The following is a 20598-nucleotide window of genomic DNA, read 5'->3' as shown; positions in this document are numbered from 1 at the left end:
TGTTTGCCTTGGGAATATATGTACATTTATACATAGACTGATATGGTCTTAGTCCCTTGTTAGAATCTTTGTGTATTAAAAGTTAATTAACTCTCTTTTATGGAAACTAAATATACCACTTGCATTATCATTTAACATATAGACTACCAAGTTGGTAAGAGAGAGGAGAAATCATAAGCACTTCAGAAGTCTTTGATACCTACCTTGAAACCTAACCTAATAGTTAATAATAATAATAATAATAATAACCTAAAGCCAATCTTTGTCCATATTCCAGATACTTTAAGACAATGGTGTTAAAATCTAGGCATGTTGACTTAGAAAACCACAAAATAACATTATTTCCACTGTGTTGAATTTTTATCTATTTTGTTTAAACATTTACCCAATACATTGTAATCTGCAGCAGGCCACACACTCACTAAATTACAGTGAGTACCCCCTAATTTGTAGGCTACTTGGATTCTTTATCATAGTATCATCTTACCCCCACCTTCTTGGTAAAATTATGCTTAAAAATACTTTTATACAGTCTTTCAAGACTATGACAAACATTTACTGTGTTAAGTTATGGATGATGCCACCTGGCTCAGGTAAAGGCTACTCTCTATAAGTAACTGAATTTAATAAACATTTCTTAAGTCTACTATAGGCCAGCAACCACATCATGAGTTGGGGATACACATTTGTAAAAAAAAAGTAATAAATAATTCCTATTCTCAGGAGCTTGACAATTTAACAAGTTATGATGATTTATTTTTTAAATAATAGCTTTTTATTTTTCAAAATACATGCAAACATAATTTTTAACATTCACCCTTATAAAACTTTGTGTCCCAAATTTCTCCCTTCCTAACCTCTCCCAAAGCCTAAATAGCAAGTAATCCGATATAAATTAAACACATGGAATTCTGAGATGACTTATTTTTGAGGATTATCAATTATCTAAAAATCTGATTTAGAGCAATGCTGACACCCTTAATGAATGTTTTAAAGAGAATATATTTTAATTTTCTACAATAATAACACACTCTACTTTTATTGCCTGTCCTAAATATAGGATAAAGAGGGGAGGAAAGAAAGTAGAACTGGATCTGTGATTTTACTGGCAAAGTGAATTCCTGATGAAGCTTCCTCTACTACCATATTGGACTCTGTAACTCAGAGCCTTCTGAGTTTCTATTACCCGGAGCACTGAGAGCTTAAAGTGTTATGTCCAGAGTTCTACAAATAATATGTCTTAAAAGAGAGCTTGAATTCAGATTTTTTCCCTCTAGCTTTTAGACTATGTCCCTTTATGGCACACAGTTCCAAATCCAACTACTCTTCATAGCCTGTACTTGAAAGCATATTGATATTTTCTTGACAATTAGCTTTTTTCTTTAGGGAATATCAAAGAAAGCAGACTGGATTGCATTTGTGAAACCTTGGAGTGATTTTAATGATTCTTGCATCAAAAAAGATCTCTTAAATGCAAATATTGTCCAAATAATAGTATAACGGAATCAGGGCGGTGTCAATGGTGGCTCAAAGTGGCCTGCAGAATATTTCCAGGAACAATCTGTGGAACAGTCAGTAGTCTAATAGATATTAAAGAGGAAATATATCATTGCCAGTCACATGAAGAGAAGGCTGCTTCCAAATAAGGGGTGAATTGGCTCAAGGCCTAAATGGAGCTATTTCTGTGTACTTGGTGCTAAGACCCAGTCTCTCCCTTCACCCCCGAAAAAAAAAAAGTTTTTCTGACAGAAAAGGTTTTGTTTCTTAAAGTAGACTGCTTTAATTTTTACCAAAAAACAAAAGGTAATGTCAAATAGACCAGAACTTATCATGATAGATCATACAGAATACATTTATAAAAAGAAAAAAAAAAAGACCTTTTCAATATTAATAAAAATGCCAAAAAATTCAGACTTCTCTTCAAAAAATGCAGTTCTCAAGTGGGGAAAGAAAAATGAATTAGGAAATTCATGGGCTAAATATTACTGTTGAGACTGCCATATATTTGGGAGGCATAGTCAATCAATTTAAGATATATATTTTTTTTAATTCTAAAAGGATATTTAGCAAGGAAATTAAAGGACAATACAAAAAAAGGATTCTATCCAAAAAATCCTATATATTTCAATGCAAGCAGAAACTCCTGAGTCTTAAGATCTTTAGCTGTAGATTTCACTGAATAAACAGAAACTATTAATTACCAATATAATCTTTTAACAAAATCATTATATCAGAATGAATTAATGTTTACTGGGCTTCCATAGGGTGCATGGTAAATAGTAATCTAAAAAAAGTTATTACTCTTAAACTCTTAATTATGCAATGCTTTTAAAAGAAGCTTAAAATTGTGTATTAAATAATTTTGATTTCCCTTTCTTATATTATACATACATTTCTATTGGAAACTATGCTTAATACTTAATTTGAGGGAAATAAACTTATAATGTAATTATAAAATTTATAGAAATGTTACTCATTCCAAACCTTCACATTTCCTGATGTAAATGCTGTCATATGATTAGGAGTCATGTGACCCAAGCCAAACTTGTGCAACAGTTTGCTTCAAGGGCAAGAAACCATTTCTCAATGGTTTACCAGAACCACCAACTTAAAACAAACACACTGGTGTTTATATTTCAGTTTCTTTTGACTTTTTTAAATGTTAATATCCTACTAATCTAAGCTTGTATTTACTACACAAAACGAAGTAGAGAATCGACATAATTATCTGGATGATCTTTTTAAAAAACCCACCAGCTTGGAATAACCAAATAACTGTAAAAACTGAGATGATTCAAGTGTCTAATTTTATATGTTCAAGCATGTGGCCAGGCTGATTTTGGAGTATGAAAGAAAGATCTGAGTTTGTCTTGCTACTAATAAATTATTCAATCAACAAATATTTATTGTTAATCTACTATGTCAGAGGGTGATTATAAATACAATAAATGAAACAATATTTTACTTGCCAAAAATTTCTAAGCTAGAGATGAAATTGACCAAGGTGAGGTAAATCAGTTCATTTCCCAGGAAAATAATTTTTTAAAATCAAGTTACAAAAGAATTCTGAAACCATAGGTCCAGACTTAAAGAAACAAAATCCATATAGTTTATGAACTTATCATTCTTTAACCATTCCCAAAAATAGTTTTCTGAGAATTTAATCCAATTCCTCATTTTTTTTTTCTTACCAGAGGAAAATGAAATCCAGTGAGGAAATATTACTTGTATAATGTAATGTGAGTGAATTACTGGCAGAATCAACACAAATTCTTAATATATACTCCAAAGCATTTTCTTTAATCATTCACATTGGCATTAAATTCTCTCAGAATCTATCATATATCAGAGGATCGCTATAGAGATTTACTTTGATTTCAGCAAGTTAGATAAAAAACTTTATACTATTCTTGTAAAGAAAACAGACAGATAATGCCTAGATAATAATACAATTAGAAAGATTCAAAACTGATTGGTTCGTCTCATTTGTCCTTAATGCTTCAAGGTTACCTCTATTGAAAAGTTCCAGCTGTATGTTCCAGGATCTAAACTGGTTAACATTTATCAATATCCAAAAAGATAATATACAGGGTGACTGTGCAACAAATCTGCAGATGGACGCAATGCTCGGAACAGCTAATACCTGGGAAGACATACCTAGGATCCAAAAGAATCTAAGTAGTTTAGAACACTCTGTTGGTCCTAATAAAATAAAGTCTTACATGTGGCTAAAAAACAAACACAAAAACAAAAAAACTGATTTCACAAGTATAGGATGGATACGGATTTGTTAGTTTCTCAGAAAAAGATCTGAGGGTTTTTAATGTACACAAATCAAGTTAGCAATGTAATGTCACAACCAAAAATCCTGTTTAGGTATTCAATGGAAAAGTTTCCAGGAATAGAGAAGTGATGCTCCCTTTGTACCTTGCCCTGGTCAGACTCCATAGCAAGTATTATATTCTATTCTGGGCAGCACAATTTTAAGGAAAATAATGAGGTACCAGGAGTGCATATAGAGGAGAGCAGCCATGACAGAGAAGCATATATAGAGAAATTGGGATATTTACACCTTGGATCAGAATTATGGGGGGGAAAAGATGTGTTCATAATAATAATATCACATAGAAGTAGGAATTTGTTCATGCTGTCCATACTGAGCAGAACTACAAGTAATGGTTGGAAGTTGGGGCAAATTTCACCTTCATGCCAAGGAAAATTTTTTTAGAATTAGAATTAAATGCTATTATCAGGTGGTAGCTGGTCCCTCCTCCTAGCTGAGTGGCACAATGCACACAATGCTGAACCAGGAATCAGGCAGACCTCAATTCAAATCATGCTTCAGATATGTATTAGCTGTGTGACTTGGGGCTAACTCCCTTAAACTCCCAAGTGCTTTACTTTCTTCATCAGTAAAATGGGAATTTAGTACCTAGCTCCTAGCATTGAGGAAAGGTTAAAATGATCCTATGATTAAGACAAATCTTAAATCATAAAAATGATGATTAATCTTTGTAATCTCCATTAAGGCTTTCAATGGGAATAGCACACAAGTCACTTAGCAAATGCTTTTTTTTCCCCACCTGAGGCAATTGGGGTTAACACAGCTAGGAAGTATTAAATGTCTGAGGCTGGATTTGAACTCAGGTCCTCCTGACTTCAGGGCTGGCACTCTATCCACGGCATCATCTATCTGCCCCTTCAGCAAATGCTTTGAACTGTATCTTATTGTCTAATAAATTGATTTACATATTATTTAATAAACTTATTGCCTGTGCTATTCTTTTAGCAATCTGAAGCAGCAAAGAATTAGATTTGGGAGGGGCCTTGAAGATATCTAATCCAGGAGTTCTTTAACTAGGGGTCCATGAACTTAATTAAAATATTGTTAACAATTACACTTTAACAAATGTTTCCTTTATAAATTCTAAGTATTTAATGCAGTGAAAGACATTTTTTTTTTTCCTGAGAAAGAGTTCCCACAGGCTTCATCTGACTGCCTTGGGTTACAAAAAAGCTTAAGAATCTTTGCTCTAATTTGGAATTATGCTCAAAAAGTTATCAAACTGCGCATACCTTTTGATCCAGCAGTGTTACTACTGGGCTTATATCCCAAAGAGATCTTAAAGGAGGGAAAAGGACCCACATGTGCAAAATTGTTTGTGGCACTCCTTTTTGTAGTGGCAAGAAACTAGAAACTGAATGAATGCCCATCAATTAGAGAATGGCTGAATAAATTGTGGTATATAAATATTATGGAATATTATTGTTCTGTAAGAAACAACCAGCAGGATGTCAGAGAGGCTTGGAGAGACCTACATGAACTGATGCTAAATGAACAAAACCAGGAGATCATTATACACGGCAACAAGATTATACAATACCCAATTCTGATGGACGTGGCTCTCTTCAACAATGAGATGTCAAACCAATTCCAATTGTTCAGTAATGAAGAGAGCGATATATGCTCAGAGAGGACTATGGGAACAGAGTGCGGGCTACAGCATAGCGTTTTCACTCTTTCTGGTTTTTTTTTTTGTTGTTGTTTACTTGCATTTTTGTTTTCCTTCTGTTTTTTCTTTCTAGAGCTGATTTTTCTTGTGCAGCAAGATAACTTGCTGCATATAAATATGTATACATGTTGGATTTAACATATTTTAATCTATTTAACATGTATTGGACTATCTGCCATCTAGGGGAAGGAGGGAAAATTTGGAACATTGGATTTTGCAAGGGTCAGTGTTGAAAAATTACCCATGCACGTGTTTTGTAAATAAAAAGCTATAATAAAAATAAATAAATAAATAAAAAAGAATCTTTGCTCTAGTCTAACCCCACACTTTCCAGAAAAGGTAATTGAGGTTTAAGAAGACTCCATCACTTGCCCACTGCCACATAGGTAGGAAATAGTGTCTGTTACTTTGTAGCACTATTTATGTGCCTGTTTTCCCAGACTAACTTACTATGTTTCATAATTATAATAACAGCATTTATAAAGGACCAACAATGTGTCTGGTACCACACTAAAGGCTTTATAAATAGCTTATCTGATCTTCACAACAACTCTAGGAGATGCTCTTCTTATTTTAGAGTTGGGGAAACTGAGGTGGACCACAGTTAAATGTTTCACCCATGGTCATGCAGCCAGTAAAAGTCAGATATGAACTAGGCCTAGAGCTCTCACACTTTCTAACTACAAGGCACTAATGCAATCCACACTCTGAAAAGCCAGTGAAAACTAATGAATGACATGTGATGGGGACAGTGATTAAGCCTAATTAGCTATCTTTTCAGTCTTCTCTCCAACTAGACAGTAAGCTCCATGATGCAAAAAAACGCTTTCTTATTCTACTCTATCTAAGTTATGGGAACTTAAGATACAGCCATTGATGTGATATTCCAAAGATAATTCCAAATTAATTAAATGAGATGTACCAATATGGAGAAGGACTAAAACTGGAATTAAGAAATAATAACATAGAGTTCAATCCAAGGAGAAAATGCCCTCACTTAAAGAAGGTCCACCTCACCTCTTCCCTACAACTTGGAATCTCAAGGAGAAAGGCAAAATTATAAGCTCATTATCTATCAGGGGCAACTCCCCAGAGTTATTTGCCTCTCAATATGCAGTGTTTAAATTTTTTTTTACATAATTACATTATTTATTGGGGGCAAAAAAAAGATTGAAATTTAACAAACATTATTCAATATTCCCAATTAATCTGCATTTTCATCAATGGAATGATTATCTCTCTTTTATAAATGGGAAAAATAGAGAGAGCAAGTTGAAAAGCCTTGTTTAGTGCTAGAAGAAGCCTTGGAGGCTATTGAGACTAAGCCCTGAATTTATAGATAAGGAGAAGAAGCTGACAGGGTCCAATGACTTCGGAGGTCACACAGTTAATAAGGATCTGAAAAAAGAATCAAACAAGGTCTACCTCCTTTGCCTCTGGAAGCAAAGACAGTGCCTTTATCTACTGTGATCTCCACCTGCCTCTGGGTAGCTCAGTTTCTTCCTGTGTAAAAAATCAGGTTAAGATTCTCTTTTGACTTGGACATTTTCTAATTCTCAATGTACAGCACTCATTAAAGAGAAGGTTGCTGTAGCCAAAATGCTTCTTGGGGACATGAAGCAGAATTGTTGTTAGAAAAATGAAGAGAATTTGGAGGCAGAGGAAAAGAAAGAAGACATTTGAGGTACATAGAATTACTAAATCAACAGCTTGGGCCTACAGCCTGGCAAGGGACAAGTGAACAGAGCAGGTCATTGGCAAAGATGCTATATGTTGGAAAATATAAGGGAGTAGCAATAGATCAGTTTTCTGGGAATAAATTACAGAGTCTGGAAATCTAGGAAATCAAATACCTGGTACAATTAAAAGAATGCTAGATTCTCTGCTTTTTACCTGTCTCTCTCTTATTTCATGTATAAAATGGGTATAATACTTGCACTAACCTGATAAGGTTTTGTTTTGAGGATCAAATGAGATACTGTACAAAAACATTTTGTCACCTTTAAAACACCAAATGCCAGCTATTATTTTAGAAATCCTAAAAGAGGAGTGATATGATGAAAGTGATACATAGGGTTAGTCTGATAGCAGCTGCATATTGGTTTCATAAAAGTTATGACTATAAAATAATAAGACTTGGTCATTTTAAAACATTTTAGAATGTGAATAATTTAAATCAATAAAAGTTCAAGTTCCCATAACATAAATGCAACGGGTTATTCTTGGGGGCGGGGGGGAATAAAGATGTTTAAAAGATTGTTCTGCCTTTAAGGAGCTTATACTTTCTTGAGGATGGTGGCAGAGTTCTAACATAAAAGCATAATATAAAGCTGAGAGACCAAAGAGATTAAAACAAAACAAAACAAAAAAAACAAAAACAAAAAAAACAGAGATTCAAATACAGAACTCGAGAAAAAGCTGGGAAAAATCTAGATGTACTTGCAATATTTATTTTAATGCTATTCATAAAAGTTAGTTTATAGTGAAAAAGGGGCATATTCCCAAGGCTAAAGAGTAATTTCGAAATGTTCCATTATTAGGAATGAATATGTCCAAGTTAGGAACTAAATTCTACATAGAAAAAAATTTTCAACACATACACCACAGTAGTTACTGATCATTTCAAAGCATTTATAGAAAAGATTAGAGATTATTAATCATACTTTATTTGACCATAATTTTCGAAGCTGCCAATGAATGGTAGATTTTATTACTATGAAAATATATTCTATACGCTGCCTCTGTGTCCAGAAATTCTGAATACATATAAACATATATGTATCCACACACATGTCTTAAGTATATCACAGGATCCAATGTACAGCTGGGAGAAATCTTAAAGCTGTAAAACTGCTGGGTTAAAAAGTAATGAAGAAATGTTTAACAAAATAATTAACAAGAATGGAGATGTGTCTAAGATCATCTACCTAGATCAACTGACTCCAAACCTAGCCTTCTTTTCCCTGTCCCTCATAGAAAGCTGGAGTGTTCTTATCCAATAGATTTTTAAATTGCTCAGTTTCCAGAAAGACTCAATTTAGGTGCCAATTTTTACACAATGCCTTTTCTGAGGCTCAGTTGTCAGGATCCCCCCTCCAATATATTATTTTAATCTATTATTATGTATTTCCTTATCTTACTGTAAACACCTGAAGAGCAGGTTGTTCCCTTCCTCCCTCTTTTTTTTTTTTTTTTTGCCTACCAGAGTAGATGCTTAATAAATGTTTGTTGAAAAGGTACCAACACTAAAGAAAATAGTAACAAAATCATTCTTTTATGAGAATAAATTACTAACACTTTCCTCAGGAGTACAGTGAAACACAAACATGTGACAGTTCAAACTAACATTTGATCTAAATTCAACAATTTTCTAACCCTTTCTCTCTCCCCCAATCCCAAAAAGACTCATCCCTTTTCAGGAAATGGAAAAATCTACTTGGGTTCAAGTAGTTCATTTTCCTCATGTGTCTAACTCATATAGTGGTTTTGAGTATAAAAAGATTTTAAAAACATAGCAATATACATATGAATGCATGAACATATACCAGGGAATTAAAACACATCAACATATATATTTGAATGTATGAACATATGAATCTTCTCCACCTTCCCCAGTGGTTTAATGCAAATTCCACTCAGTGTTCAAAGAAAAGATTAAAACTAATAAGAGCTTAAAGGCCATGAATTCCCTTGGAGACCATGCCCATTTTTCGGCTTCAGAAAACACTAAAATGCTTCAAGTATACTTCAGTATAGGTGTCTCACTACTTCCAAGTAATAGTAACCAACATTACTACAACATTTCAAAGTTTGCAAAATGTTTCACACACATTATTTGATTTGATTCCCAAATATAGTATTCTCCCTTTTACAGATGAAGAGATGATGCTTACAGAGCTAAAAGTGAATTGTCTAATATCACATGCAAGTATGGCTGGGATTCAAGCTGGGGTTTCTTGATTTTAAGTCCTATGTGTTCTTTCCACTGATTATCAATCTACTTCTCTCAAACAAATGGCTTGGTAATTTGAAATATTTTGCTGAGGTTATTATTGTTTGAATAGTATGTAGAAAAATTTTCATTTTTTGATTAATTTCCTTACCTTATTTCAAACAGTAGCAGAGACAGTATTGTAGATTTTCAAAATGTTTTGTGGAATAGCCAAATCAACATTTGACAGTATTCTGGATTAAAATCAATAGCAAAACACCAGAAAGTTTTAATAACTCTGACCCAATATATGTTAGATTTTTTTCCCCCTAAAATATTCAGGTTGAAGCTTATATATTTGTGAGCTAATAGCTGGTAATAGTTCTTGGTGTTTTATGCTCCAATTAAATGTGCAATTGTTTTAGTTACTATACATTTTCGGAACCAATTTTTAAAAACAGCACATACATGATTACCATTATTGTTAGAAATAACCAATTGGATTCTCTTATACAATTAACTTTGCAAAAATATAGTGAAGACTTAAGAAACTGAATAATAAAAGTGTTTTGAATCTTAATTAGAAAAGGTATGGTAATTATAAGCACTTGGACAATCCAGTTAATTTAGGTGGGCCATAGTTTCATCCCAGTTAACTTATCACAAAGAAAAATTCAGGTTGTTTTTCAGACCACACCCTTAATACCAATGAATTATTTTACAAAGCAAGCTATTTATTACAAGGAGACAAAAGGTGGGTGGCTCTAGTGAACATTTCTAGAAAATCAAGTCAAGCTACCTACTCCACCCAACGATAGTCAGCACAGCTGTACTTTACATAGGAAATCTTTAGCACTAGTTAATATTAATCCTATACCTGCTTGTTCATCTCATAAGTATTAAACAAATTCTTTTACCCTGACATTTAGTACATGACCTACGTGACCAAGTGATAATTCCTTAATTACTTCATCTGTAAATCAAGGAGGAAGAAAGTATCTTCAAACTCTAAATCCCAAAGATTCAGACCCAACAAATTGACTAAACTAAAACAAACTCTAAATACAAGATACATTCAATAATAATAAATAAAATATTTCTTATAGAATTGGCTCACAGAAAACTACTCACGTGGATCACAATTGGGCTAGTCCGAATTTCACTGGAAGAGATTTTGGTGTGTGCCTGTATGTACCTATCTAAATACTTCTAGTAAAATGCTTATCAGCTGAAATGCACCTTTCAGTCAGCAATACAAAACCCTGTAGCTATGGGGTTTAGGTATCCATATCCTCAGGGGCTCAGGTAACATAAATACTGGTTTATAAAAATAGTTGTATGAATTGGTGTGTGGTGTACACCTGGTGCACACCTGGAATCTCTGCTAGCCTGGAGGCCGAGTGTGGTGGATCTCTTTAACTAAAGTAGTTCTCAAATGTAGGTTGGGCTAATCATCAGATTAGGGATCTGCTGTAAATTCCACTTTTATGTAGAGAATCCCTTAATTAGGAATTTGGGGATGCTCCAGAAATCAAATTGAATAATTATTCACCCTTTTCTTTACGGCCATGTTTCTTACACTAAAATTCTTTCCCTTATTTCTTAAACTAAATTTAACACAACAAACATTATATATATAATGCTAATGATATCAGCCAGATTGAAATGGCTTTCCTGATTACACTATTTTTGTCTCAGTCTGGGACTGGCTCAGATCTTTCAGAAACCTTGAGGAAATAATCCTTATTTGAATATTCAACTGGGCAATGAAGTAATACTTTCCTGCATTTTTTTTTGTCCTCTATTTAGAGGTCAGAGGAGATCCTCTAATTGGTAGGTGCTATCTCTTACACACATCAGAAGAGCTCTTTCCATACCTTCCGGGAGTTTAGTTATAAAAGTTAGGTTAGGGCACTTGTCAGTACAAGTCAACAAGCTGAAAAGGAGCTTGCCATAACGGATAGAGGGACTGCTATTAAAAGTGAACAACACCTGTGTGTTCAAGTTCTATTCATAACACTTATTTGACAATATGAGTACAGTCAAATCACTTAATCTTTTGGAATCCCAGGCAACTCTAAAATCCCATCCATATTAGCTTCCTTTGATGATCTCTGCTCCCATGGATTTAAGCAGCATGTTTTTTAATCTAAACTGACCTCCACTGATGTGGAATCATCTCCAATTACCTTTCAGACATCTTGAACTGAATGTCCAGCAGAACTAAGCTCATCATTTTCCCCCTAAACACTCCTCCTTTCGAATTTCCCTATGATTGTCAGGCAGCCCCGCTCATAACCCAAGTGAAATATTGGACTCATCATTCTCTCTTGTCACTCCTCAAAAGTCAGTTGTTTTCACCTTTGCAACATCTATTATCCTCCTTTCTCTTCTCTGACTTTACCACCAATCTAATGCAGGTCTTGATCTCCTGACATCTCAGACCTGACAACTGCAATAATGGCCTGCTGGTGGATCTGGCTATCACATGTTTTTGCCCAATTCAATCTGTTCTCCAAGTAAATCTTGGCAAGTAAAGGTTGACCATGTCATTGCCTAATCAACAGACTCCACTCACTTCAAGGTTTAAAACACAAAAATTCTATGTTTGGCATTCTAAGCCCATCAAAACCCAGTCTCCCTCTACCATTCTAGTCTTAAACTGTAACCACTTCTCATGAATGAACTCTGATCCATTAAGAATAGTTTTTTAGCTGTTCCTCAAAACATTCCATCTCTCAGTTCCCCAATAGTTTCTCTAGCTTTCCTCAAATGCCTGGTATGCTCGTGCTCACCCTCATTTCAGCCTCCTGACTTCCTTCACTACTAAATCAACTAAAATGCCACCGTCCATAGGAAGTATTTATTTCCCAGACTCTCTTAATTCTAGTATTTACCTTCCACAAATTATTTCCTATTTATCTTGTATACAGCTTATTTCTATATATTTGTTTGCTTGGCGTCTCTTCCATTACATTGTGAGTTTCTGGAGGATAGCGACTGTCTTTTGCTTCTTTTTTTGTATCCTCAATGCTTAGCATGGTGCCTGAAACATACTTCTGGCTGAGAAATGTCTACTCCTGGTAGTGAAGGAAGAGTCCTTTCTAGATTATAGATCTAATCTAACAATGTGTCAGCACAGAGAATACAAAGAATGAAAACTTGTGGGAAGTAGGAGGAAAATGGAGTTGAATCAGACCTTTCAACTTTCTTGTGGAACCCAATTATTCAACATGGCAAGTCTTTTCTTCTTTTGGATTTAATACAATTATTTACCCAAACTAAATTTTATATAATTTTTGTTTTCTTGAACATCTGTCCTTAAATTACATTTATTTGATAGACTTTACTAATCCAATCATCATAGTTATAGCAAGAAAAGTGAATCTTCTTAAATTTGAAAATTAAATCAGTATTTTCATAGCATAGCTTGTGAAGGGAAGGGAGAGGAGAATTAAAGTTATTGTTTTAAGTTTGTTTTGCATAATGGACATAGTTTATCCCCAAACTAAAATATACCCCTCTCTAATGCAGTGCTGTTTGGGGAATAACACATATTCCATTTGAAGTATCAGCAAGTACCTACAGCAGTACAAAATGCCTAGCTGTTCTGGAATGACGGAGGCTTGTGTTTTGTAAATAAAATGCTTTGAATTCTGTAGCTTTATAAAATACCACTCCTGACAACCTAGCTAGGTAATCTGGAATTTTACAGCTAGGAAATTTAAAAGAAAGGTGACGGGGGTTATCCACAAATTACCAAAAAAAAAAAAAAAAAAAAAAAATGAGCCTGATTCCTTTATCATTATTTCTTAGTGGCTAAGAGCAGCTACTAAGGTCTAAATCAAATAGGGAGGGGATACAGGGAGGAGGGTTAAAAAAAAAAACCCAACAAACCAACCCAGTAAAAAATATCTAAGAACAGACCAACACCCCAGAAAGGTCCAAGATAGGAAGAAGCATAGGCATATAATCTAAAATTAAGATAGAGAACTGTTTAATAAACATTTGGTTTATATTCTAATCCTCGATCCAGCAAATTAACATTGTCTTTCTTTTATGATCCAAGATAAATCAATGGCAACTCACTTCATGGGGCCTCCTACAGACCAAGATGCTGCAATACCATGTTCTTCAACTCCTCCCCATCCCATCTGGACTGACGCATCACTATCTCCTATTTAAGGATGCAGTTTAATGTTTATTTAAATATACATACACACATGTAGTCGCATATGTACGTATATGTAGTTATGTGTATACATACATACGTCCGTAAACATATAATGTGACATGATTCTCTTGTTTTCAAGGCAGGGAAATAAAAGATTTGCATTTCAAAAGACCCCACTTTTAGCCTTTCCTTGTAGTTTGGGAAGTTGAAAATACCTAAATACTTTTGGGATGCAGGCTGCAGGCCGAGGACAGCCGCTCCCCGAGCCAGGTGACTCCCCAAGCCGAGGAGACCTCCCCCCGCCCCACCCCCGCCCCAGCCGCAGAGCTGCAGCCCGGAATGGAGCTCCCGGGAGGGCCGGGTCCCGGCCAGTCTCCCTCTGCGGGGTCTGCGGGTCCCCAACGAAGTCATAACGGCCGGCCGCGCTCGCCTCCGCCCCTGGGGAGAGCCCGACGCCGTGACCGGCCCGAACGGGGCTGCGGCGGCCCCGGGGAGGTCTCACTGAGCAGCTACGAGATAAGCCCTAAGCAGGTGCGGAACGGCATCTCCCTCCGGTGCCGCCGACGCCGCCGAGGCCCTGTACGGCACACCCGTCCGCCCTCCCTCCCTCCCTCCGTCCGTCCGTCTGGTGCTCACCTACTGAGGCGCGAGCTGCCGAGAAGCGGGCGAGCGGCCGGGGAGAGAAGCCCTTCAGCTCTGTCACTGCGGACCTAGGCGACTCAAGGAGCAGCAGCAGAGGGGGCGGAGCCTCGCGAGTCAAATGATTCCGCTAAGCCCCACCCCTTCTACCAATCCGCCCCCCCCCCCCGCGCATTGCATCTCGGGAATTTCTCTTTTATTTGGCATTGTCTTTAGAAAGTTATTCTCTTTGTATATGGGTCCCTTGTTATTGTTTTTAGTCGTTCAGAAACATACACGTTGTGAGGAAAGGAAAACAACCGCTTTCCATTTATACAATTTGAGCGCGATGGGGGACGGGGTTAAAGGGTATTGCTAAGGAAATGACGTTTTTCTGCGATGAACGGAAATGGAGACGGGGATTCCATCCCGCTGATTCTGGTTTTAATAACCCTAGTTCTTAGAGGGTGCACAGATCACGTGACCGAAAAGGCTCGGGTTGGGGGTAGGCAAGGTATCAGAATGTAATGTTTCTAATTAACTTTTTTTAAAGGTCATTATTTCGCGTTATCTATAACCTTATAATGGAAGAACAGAGGCAAATAAGTCATTCGGTATTATAAAGTTCGAAGGTCACCCTAGAAGCAGGCGGAATAATCCAAAAACCCGAGAAAAGCAGGGGTGGGCTGGCTGGATCCAGTCTCAGGAGCTGAAAGAAGGAACGGTAGAGGGAAGGGTAGAAAAATCCGGATTTTACTGCTTTGGGCACGGCGGGCCAATCCAATGAAATTCGTGAGAGGGGGTAAAAGGAAGGTGGCATGACAGATGGTACGGTCCAGGAGGTGGACGGTTTCCTAAGAGATCTAGGCAGGGGCGGGGAGAGGAAGGCGAGCGTGCGAGAGCGAGCGAGCGAAAGGAGCAGGGAGCTGCGAAGCTGCGTGCGCGTCGGCGCGCGCGGAGGGGGCGGGGTGAAAGGTCACGACGGCGCGGCGGCGGGTCTTGGCTGGCTGGCGGGCAGGCGGGCTGGAGCGCTGCGAGCGGCCCCGTGTGCACATGTGGAGGAGCGGCGGCAGCCCCAGCCCCAGGGCAGCGGCCTGAGACGCCCTCTAAGGCCGCGGTGGTCCCTAGCGAATCGTGCCCGGCCTCCAGCCCGGAGGCGGTGGCGGCAACGGCTGAGGAGGCGGAGGCCGGTGTGTGGAGTAGGGTCGCTCCCGGGCTCGGGGCGCGGCGGCGGCGACGGCGGCGGGATCGGCGGTAAAGACGGCCACGGCAGGCGGGGAAGATGAAAGGGTGAGGCAGGGGCACCCGGCAACCCTTGGGTGGGACGACGGCCAGGAGGAAGAGGAAAGTGGCGAGTGCGAGACATGCTTCGCTCTGCCTCCGGCCTGAGGGAGGCAGCCTCCATGGCGGGGAAGGAGGCCTGGTCCCAGCGGCCAGAGAAACCCCGGGCGCGGGGCGAAGGGAGACTAGAGGCCGAGGCAGGGAGCAGGGCCTGGGCCTGGGATAAGGCCCTCGGGGACGCGCTGAGGGGGCGTCCCGGGAGCAGAGGGAGTTCATCTGGAGGAGGGAACGAGTGACCAAAGCGGGGCCCTGGAACGGCCGGCGTTGCCGCCCCGTGTGTATCCAGACTCCGGGGAGCCGAGAGGCAGTTGTGGGCAATGGCCCACCCGGTAAAGAAGTTGGGCAGGAAGGGGAGCTCGTGGTTTGACCGGAGATTCGGGTGTCAGGCGAGCGGGGGGAGGAGAGCCCGGAGCCGGAGGAGGAGTGCCAAGTGCTGGAGGAAGTGGAGCGGGCGCTTCAGTAGGTGGAGCTCTTCCCTCTCGCTGGGTCTGACCACTTAGCTGACACGTACTGGACGCGGGCCGGACACCGGCTTTGTCTGGGCACGAAACAAACTTCGAACTCGGGAGTTTCTTGCGTCCGGACCTGCGATTGCTCCAGTAATTGCACTTGGACAAACTGCTTCTTTTTCCTTCATCCTGATTAAAGCATCCTGATTGCTCTGTTATTTCAAAAAACAAGATAAACCAGAATATGCTTGTATCTAGAAAAGATTTAAAATTTTAAATTGTTGAGTGAAGTCCTTTGGAAATAAACTCCTCAAATAGACTTTAGTAAAATGAAAGTTCTCATTTTTCCGTTTAAAGTTGTGCACCTATGGTTTTTGGATAGTAATTAAGCAGATTGTTCACAATCTATGGTTAAGACCAGTTACTAAACTTTCTTTTTTTGTAATATAAGCAGCTTAGTCAAAATTTATAGTTGGAATGAGTTACCAACCTTTAAGTGGGATTATTAAAAGTTTTGGTCATTTGATTTAGCTTTAGTTTTGTTGCACTTTTTTCTTTTTAAAAATTTTAATTCTAAAATTATGGTTATGATGGTAATTTATTGATTTCTAATCAACTTTTTATAAGTTAAAAAAAATTTTTGTCCAGACAGAAATTTTTCCTAGGGTATTCTACACCATCTACGCCTGCCTCCTGCTGTTGTCAGTATCTTCAGCAAGAGGTCAGATAAGGTGAAATAGATTTAAAACATTTTTCAGACTTTAAAGTTGTTAACTGTTATGATTGATCTAGCAACTTTGTCTTTGAGTTGGCTTAACTGCATATTTATTGTTGCCCATGAAAATTTAACGGTAGAACTGGAAGGTAAAATTGGGACTATTAATGTCTTTTATCCCAAAAGGTGTTTTTTAGATTTTTTTTAGTTAGGAACCACTAATTAGCATGAAAAATGTGGAAAAGGTGGTGAACTTTGTATATTCTTTGGCACTTGAATTCCTTTTAAGTCGTTACATTGAGTGACTAAGGAACCATGTATGATCATCAATCTTATTTTGATTAATATCATAGATTGAGAGCTGGAACAGATCTTGGCTTTCTAGTTCAACTTTCTCATTTTTTAGATGAGCAGGTAGACCTAGAAAAGTTGTCTTTCAGAAAAAGGATATGAACTCTTGACTCCAAATCTTTCACTCTTTAAATTTTTCTTGTTTTTCCATTTAGGATCATAGATTTATACCAGGAGAGGGGGAATCTGAAAAATCACCTGCTTTATGTTCTAAAATTTTTTGTGTGTCATGGACCTCTTTGGCAGTTTGGTCCCCTTCAGAATAAAGTTTGTTGCATAAACATAATTGATGGAAACCCTAAATTTAGAGGTTAGTAAAAATAAAGATTTTTTTTATACCCAACAAAGTTCACAGATCCTTTGAAATAGATCTATTTATTTGTAGAATCCCAGTTTAAGATGCCCTGATTTAGTCCACCTTGGTTACTGGATTTCTTCCAGCTGCCAGTGCTGCTTTTGTGTATGTGTTTGTGTTCTCTTTTCCATTCTTATAAACTCTTTTAGGTTCAGTATTACCTGTATGTCCAGGTCTCAAATATCACCTACCTTTCTGGTGAATAGTAGATACTTAATAAATGCTTGTTGATTGATGGCATTCAATTCAAAAATGTTTGTTATGACCCTGCAGTGCTAGGCATTGGGAATTAAAGAAAAAAATGAAAGAGTTTCTGCTTTCAGGTAGTAATTGGGTACTAACTGGAAAAGCCTCTTGTAAGAGATAACACTTGAACTAAGGCCCTATGGACCTTAAGTGACTTGAGCCCAACAAGTAATGACAGTGGGGATGGGAACCAAAGTACTTTGACACTAAATTCAGTGTCAAAATGTGCTCTTTTAGGAACTTCTTAGGAATAATGCCAAAAAAAATTTTTTTTAATTGCTTAAAAGGAATAATATCTACAATTTTACATAGAGTAAGACTTTACATATCTGAAGTATCCAGTCTTTAATAAGAGTGTCTCCAATTAAATAAATACATGGGAGAAGTATTTCAAGATTCTTAGATTTTTCATGTCAAATTTGTGCTCAATCTTGATAAACATATACTGCATACATTTTCTAATGCTTTCCTTTCTCTTCCACTTCATCTGTGCCCTTTCTTTGCAACCTATCACCCAACCCTAGTTCTGGAAAAATGCTGAATGCAACCTGTGCTGCAAATCTGTTTTGTCGTTGTTTCCATCCTTTCTCTTTATGGCCCCCATATGGGTATTCTTGGCAAACATACTGGAGTGGTTTGTCATTTTCTTCTCTACTGGATAAAAGCTCGTTAGTTAAGTGATTTGCCCAAGGTGAGTGTTTGAAGCCTGATTTGAACTCAAGTCTTCCTGATTCTTGGCCCAGTGCTCTATCCCCTGAGTCACCTAGCTGTTGGTTTGCCATTTCCTTCACCAGCTCATTTTACAGGTAAGGAAATGGAGGCAAATAAGTTTGAGTGACTTTCCCAGGGTTGGATCAGTTAGGGAGTGGATTTGAACTCAGGTCCTCCAGGGCCAAAACTATCCGTTGCACCACATAAATGCCCCAAACCTGATATAGAATAATAGTTCATACATAAAGCTCTTAAGTCACTTTAGGTCAGTTCTTTCCTAAGCTAGTATTTCACTTCTGGAACTTTCAAACCTGATCATAGTTGGCTATTAGTGTTAACTAATTTATGAAGTAAGAGTAAAATAACATCTATATAGCATAGCTTCTGCCAATATGCATATTGGGGATTCAGTAATTGTGGAATTTCAGTGATAATTCTAGTAAAAGGAATTGAAATAATATCATTTATTGAAAAGGGGTGTGTATAATTCATCCAAACCAACCCCTTATGTTATGCCCTACCTAATGACTAGGGAAGCAGTATTATTTATTTTTAAAATATGCTGTTAAATAGATGTTTTGTTTTGGATACAATAAAAGAAATGGGTTTCTTTGTAGTATTCACATGTTTGCATATTTTTGTGCCTAACCCTTTTGCCTATGCTATTTGAGGCTAAAATAAGGAGAATGTTATTTTCACCTCAGCACACCTCATCAAAGAACCTTAATGCCATCAGAGACTTCTTCAAGCAGAACATACTTTCTTTTTTACTAGAGCAAAAAGAGTTATGTTAAAGTAGGTCTTGGTGGAAAAGTTGAGAACCAGTCAGCATTCTTCTGTGTCCTCTTCACTGTGTTCTGTGTTTCTCTTTCTTCTTGAAAAGTAAGCTTGACTGAATTTTCAGATTCTTAACATGAAAAATTAAATGAGTATCCCCTTTCTATCACTTAGACATCATGTTCTTGTGTTTGTGTCTATTTTACAAAAACATTTATAAAACTTTTGCTAAGGGGAGAAAGACTAGATTGAGAGTTAACTTGATATTGGTGAATTGTAATAAAAAATCTCAGATTTAATGGTAAACTTTTTGAAACATAGTTGCCACCTTCTAATACCACCCCAAACAAAATATACAGAATGCAGGTCAGCATACATGTGTCCCCACCTTCATGTTGCTTTTTCAATAACTTTCAATAAATCCTAGAAAAACTTTTTGAAATATATGATTTAATTCAGTGCAGACCACAATTCCTAAATATGAAGTGACATAAATGTGATCTCCATATGCCTAAAACCTGCAGTTGAAGTTCAAGAAAATGTTTGTTTTGTCAAAGAGGTCTTCCTCTTTCTCTCCCTCTCCCCTTTTAGGAAATATTCCGAAATAGATATTTGAGAAAAAGATGAACAGGAAAGACTGGAGAGAATAATAAATAGTTCAATATTTGGCACTCATTTAACTAAGGTGCATTAGTATGGTTAGCTATCTTTATTTTTTTCTTGGACATATTTATGACTTATTTTTTGTCCATTCTAGTGTTCATAAATAGATATAGCTCTTGTAGTTTCTTTTCCTTATCTTAGTGTGGCTGAAAATCTATTTTACTATATAGAACTGGATCATTCTCAGGAAATTTTAGTTTTGAGAGTTGGGTAGAGGGGGTATGGTGGGAAAAGTTAGAGTAGAATATTAATTTTTCTTCTATCCCTTATTGCATTTCATTGAAATCTAAGAATAGTATGGTATGAAATCTAAAACTTCTTTATGGGAAAAATTGTTAAAAACAAGTTAAAGCAGAGATTTACGTGTTAGATTTCAAAAGAATATGATTATAATTTTCACATAGGCTAATGAAAACTGGACAAATAAAGAAAATTTACATTGTTAGCAAAAACTAAGAAACTGCTTTATCATATGTTCATGTTTGTCACTTTTCATATGCAGAAAGAACTAATTTTCTTGTCTCATTCAGCTTTAATTTTTGAAATATCCATAGTTAGTGTAGAGGAGCAAAGGTACAAAGTTCTTTTTGTTTTATCGCAAAGTAAATATGAAGAAGCATATTTCTTGGATGTCTCTAAGAAAACTTATTTGCTTGAGTTTTTTTACCCTAATTTTAGGGGCATCCAATGAGGTACTGAAACTATGCTTCATCTCTACTAAATTTAAGGATTGGATTGTAGGAGTTGGAGTGGA

The 20598-nt window shown here is 37.2% G+C and overlaps 2 protein-coding genes across 3 annotated transcripts in view; one reads left to right on the top strand and one right to left on the bottom strand.

Annotated features, from left to right (window-relative positions):
• The window catches only part of ATP6V1A (ATPase H+ transporting V1 subunit A), a 44987-nt gene extending 30611 nt beyond the window's left edge, over positions 1 to 14376 (bottom strand). The window contains exon 1 of the mRNA XM_003763591.4: positions 14255 to 14376. The gene's annotated coding sequence lies outside the window, so the exon portion shown is untranslated. The remainder of the gene's footprint in view (positions 1 to 14254) is intronic.
• An 885-nt stretch (positions 14377 to 15261) lies between these two features.
• NAA50 (N-alpha-acetyltransferase 50, NatE catalytic subunit) overlaps positions 15262 to 20598 on the top strand; it is a 29517-nt gene continuing 24180 nt past the window's right edge. The window contains exon 1 of one of the 2 annotated variants that reach the window (XM_012544521.2): positions 15262 to 15526. In XM_012544521.2, coding sequence (XP_012399975.1) covers positions 15519 to 15526 — 8 coding nt within the window. In that variant the 5' untranslated portion in view covers positions 15262 to 15518. The remainder of the gene's footprint in view (positions 15527 to 20598) is intronic. The other variant, XM_031959679.1, reaches the window with a different exon arrangement.

Source organism: Sarcophilus harrisii, chromosome 3 (genome assembly GCF_902635505.1).
Source record: "Sarcophilus harrisii chromosome 3, mSarHar1.11, whole genome shotgun sequence".
NCBI lineage: Eukaryota > Metazoa > Chordata > Mammalia > Dasyuromorphia > Dasyuridae > Sarcophilus > Sarcophilus harrisii.
This window is presented reverse-complemented; position numbering and strand designations above follow the sequence as displayed.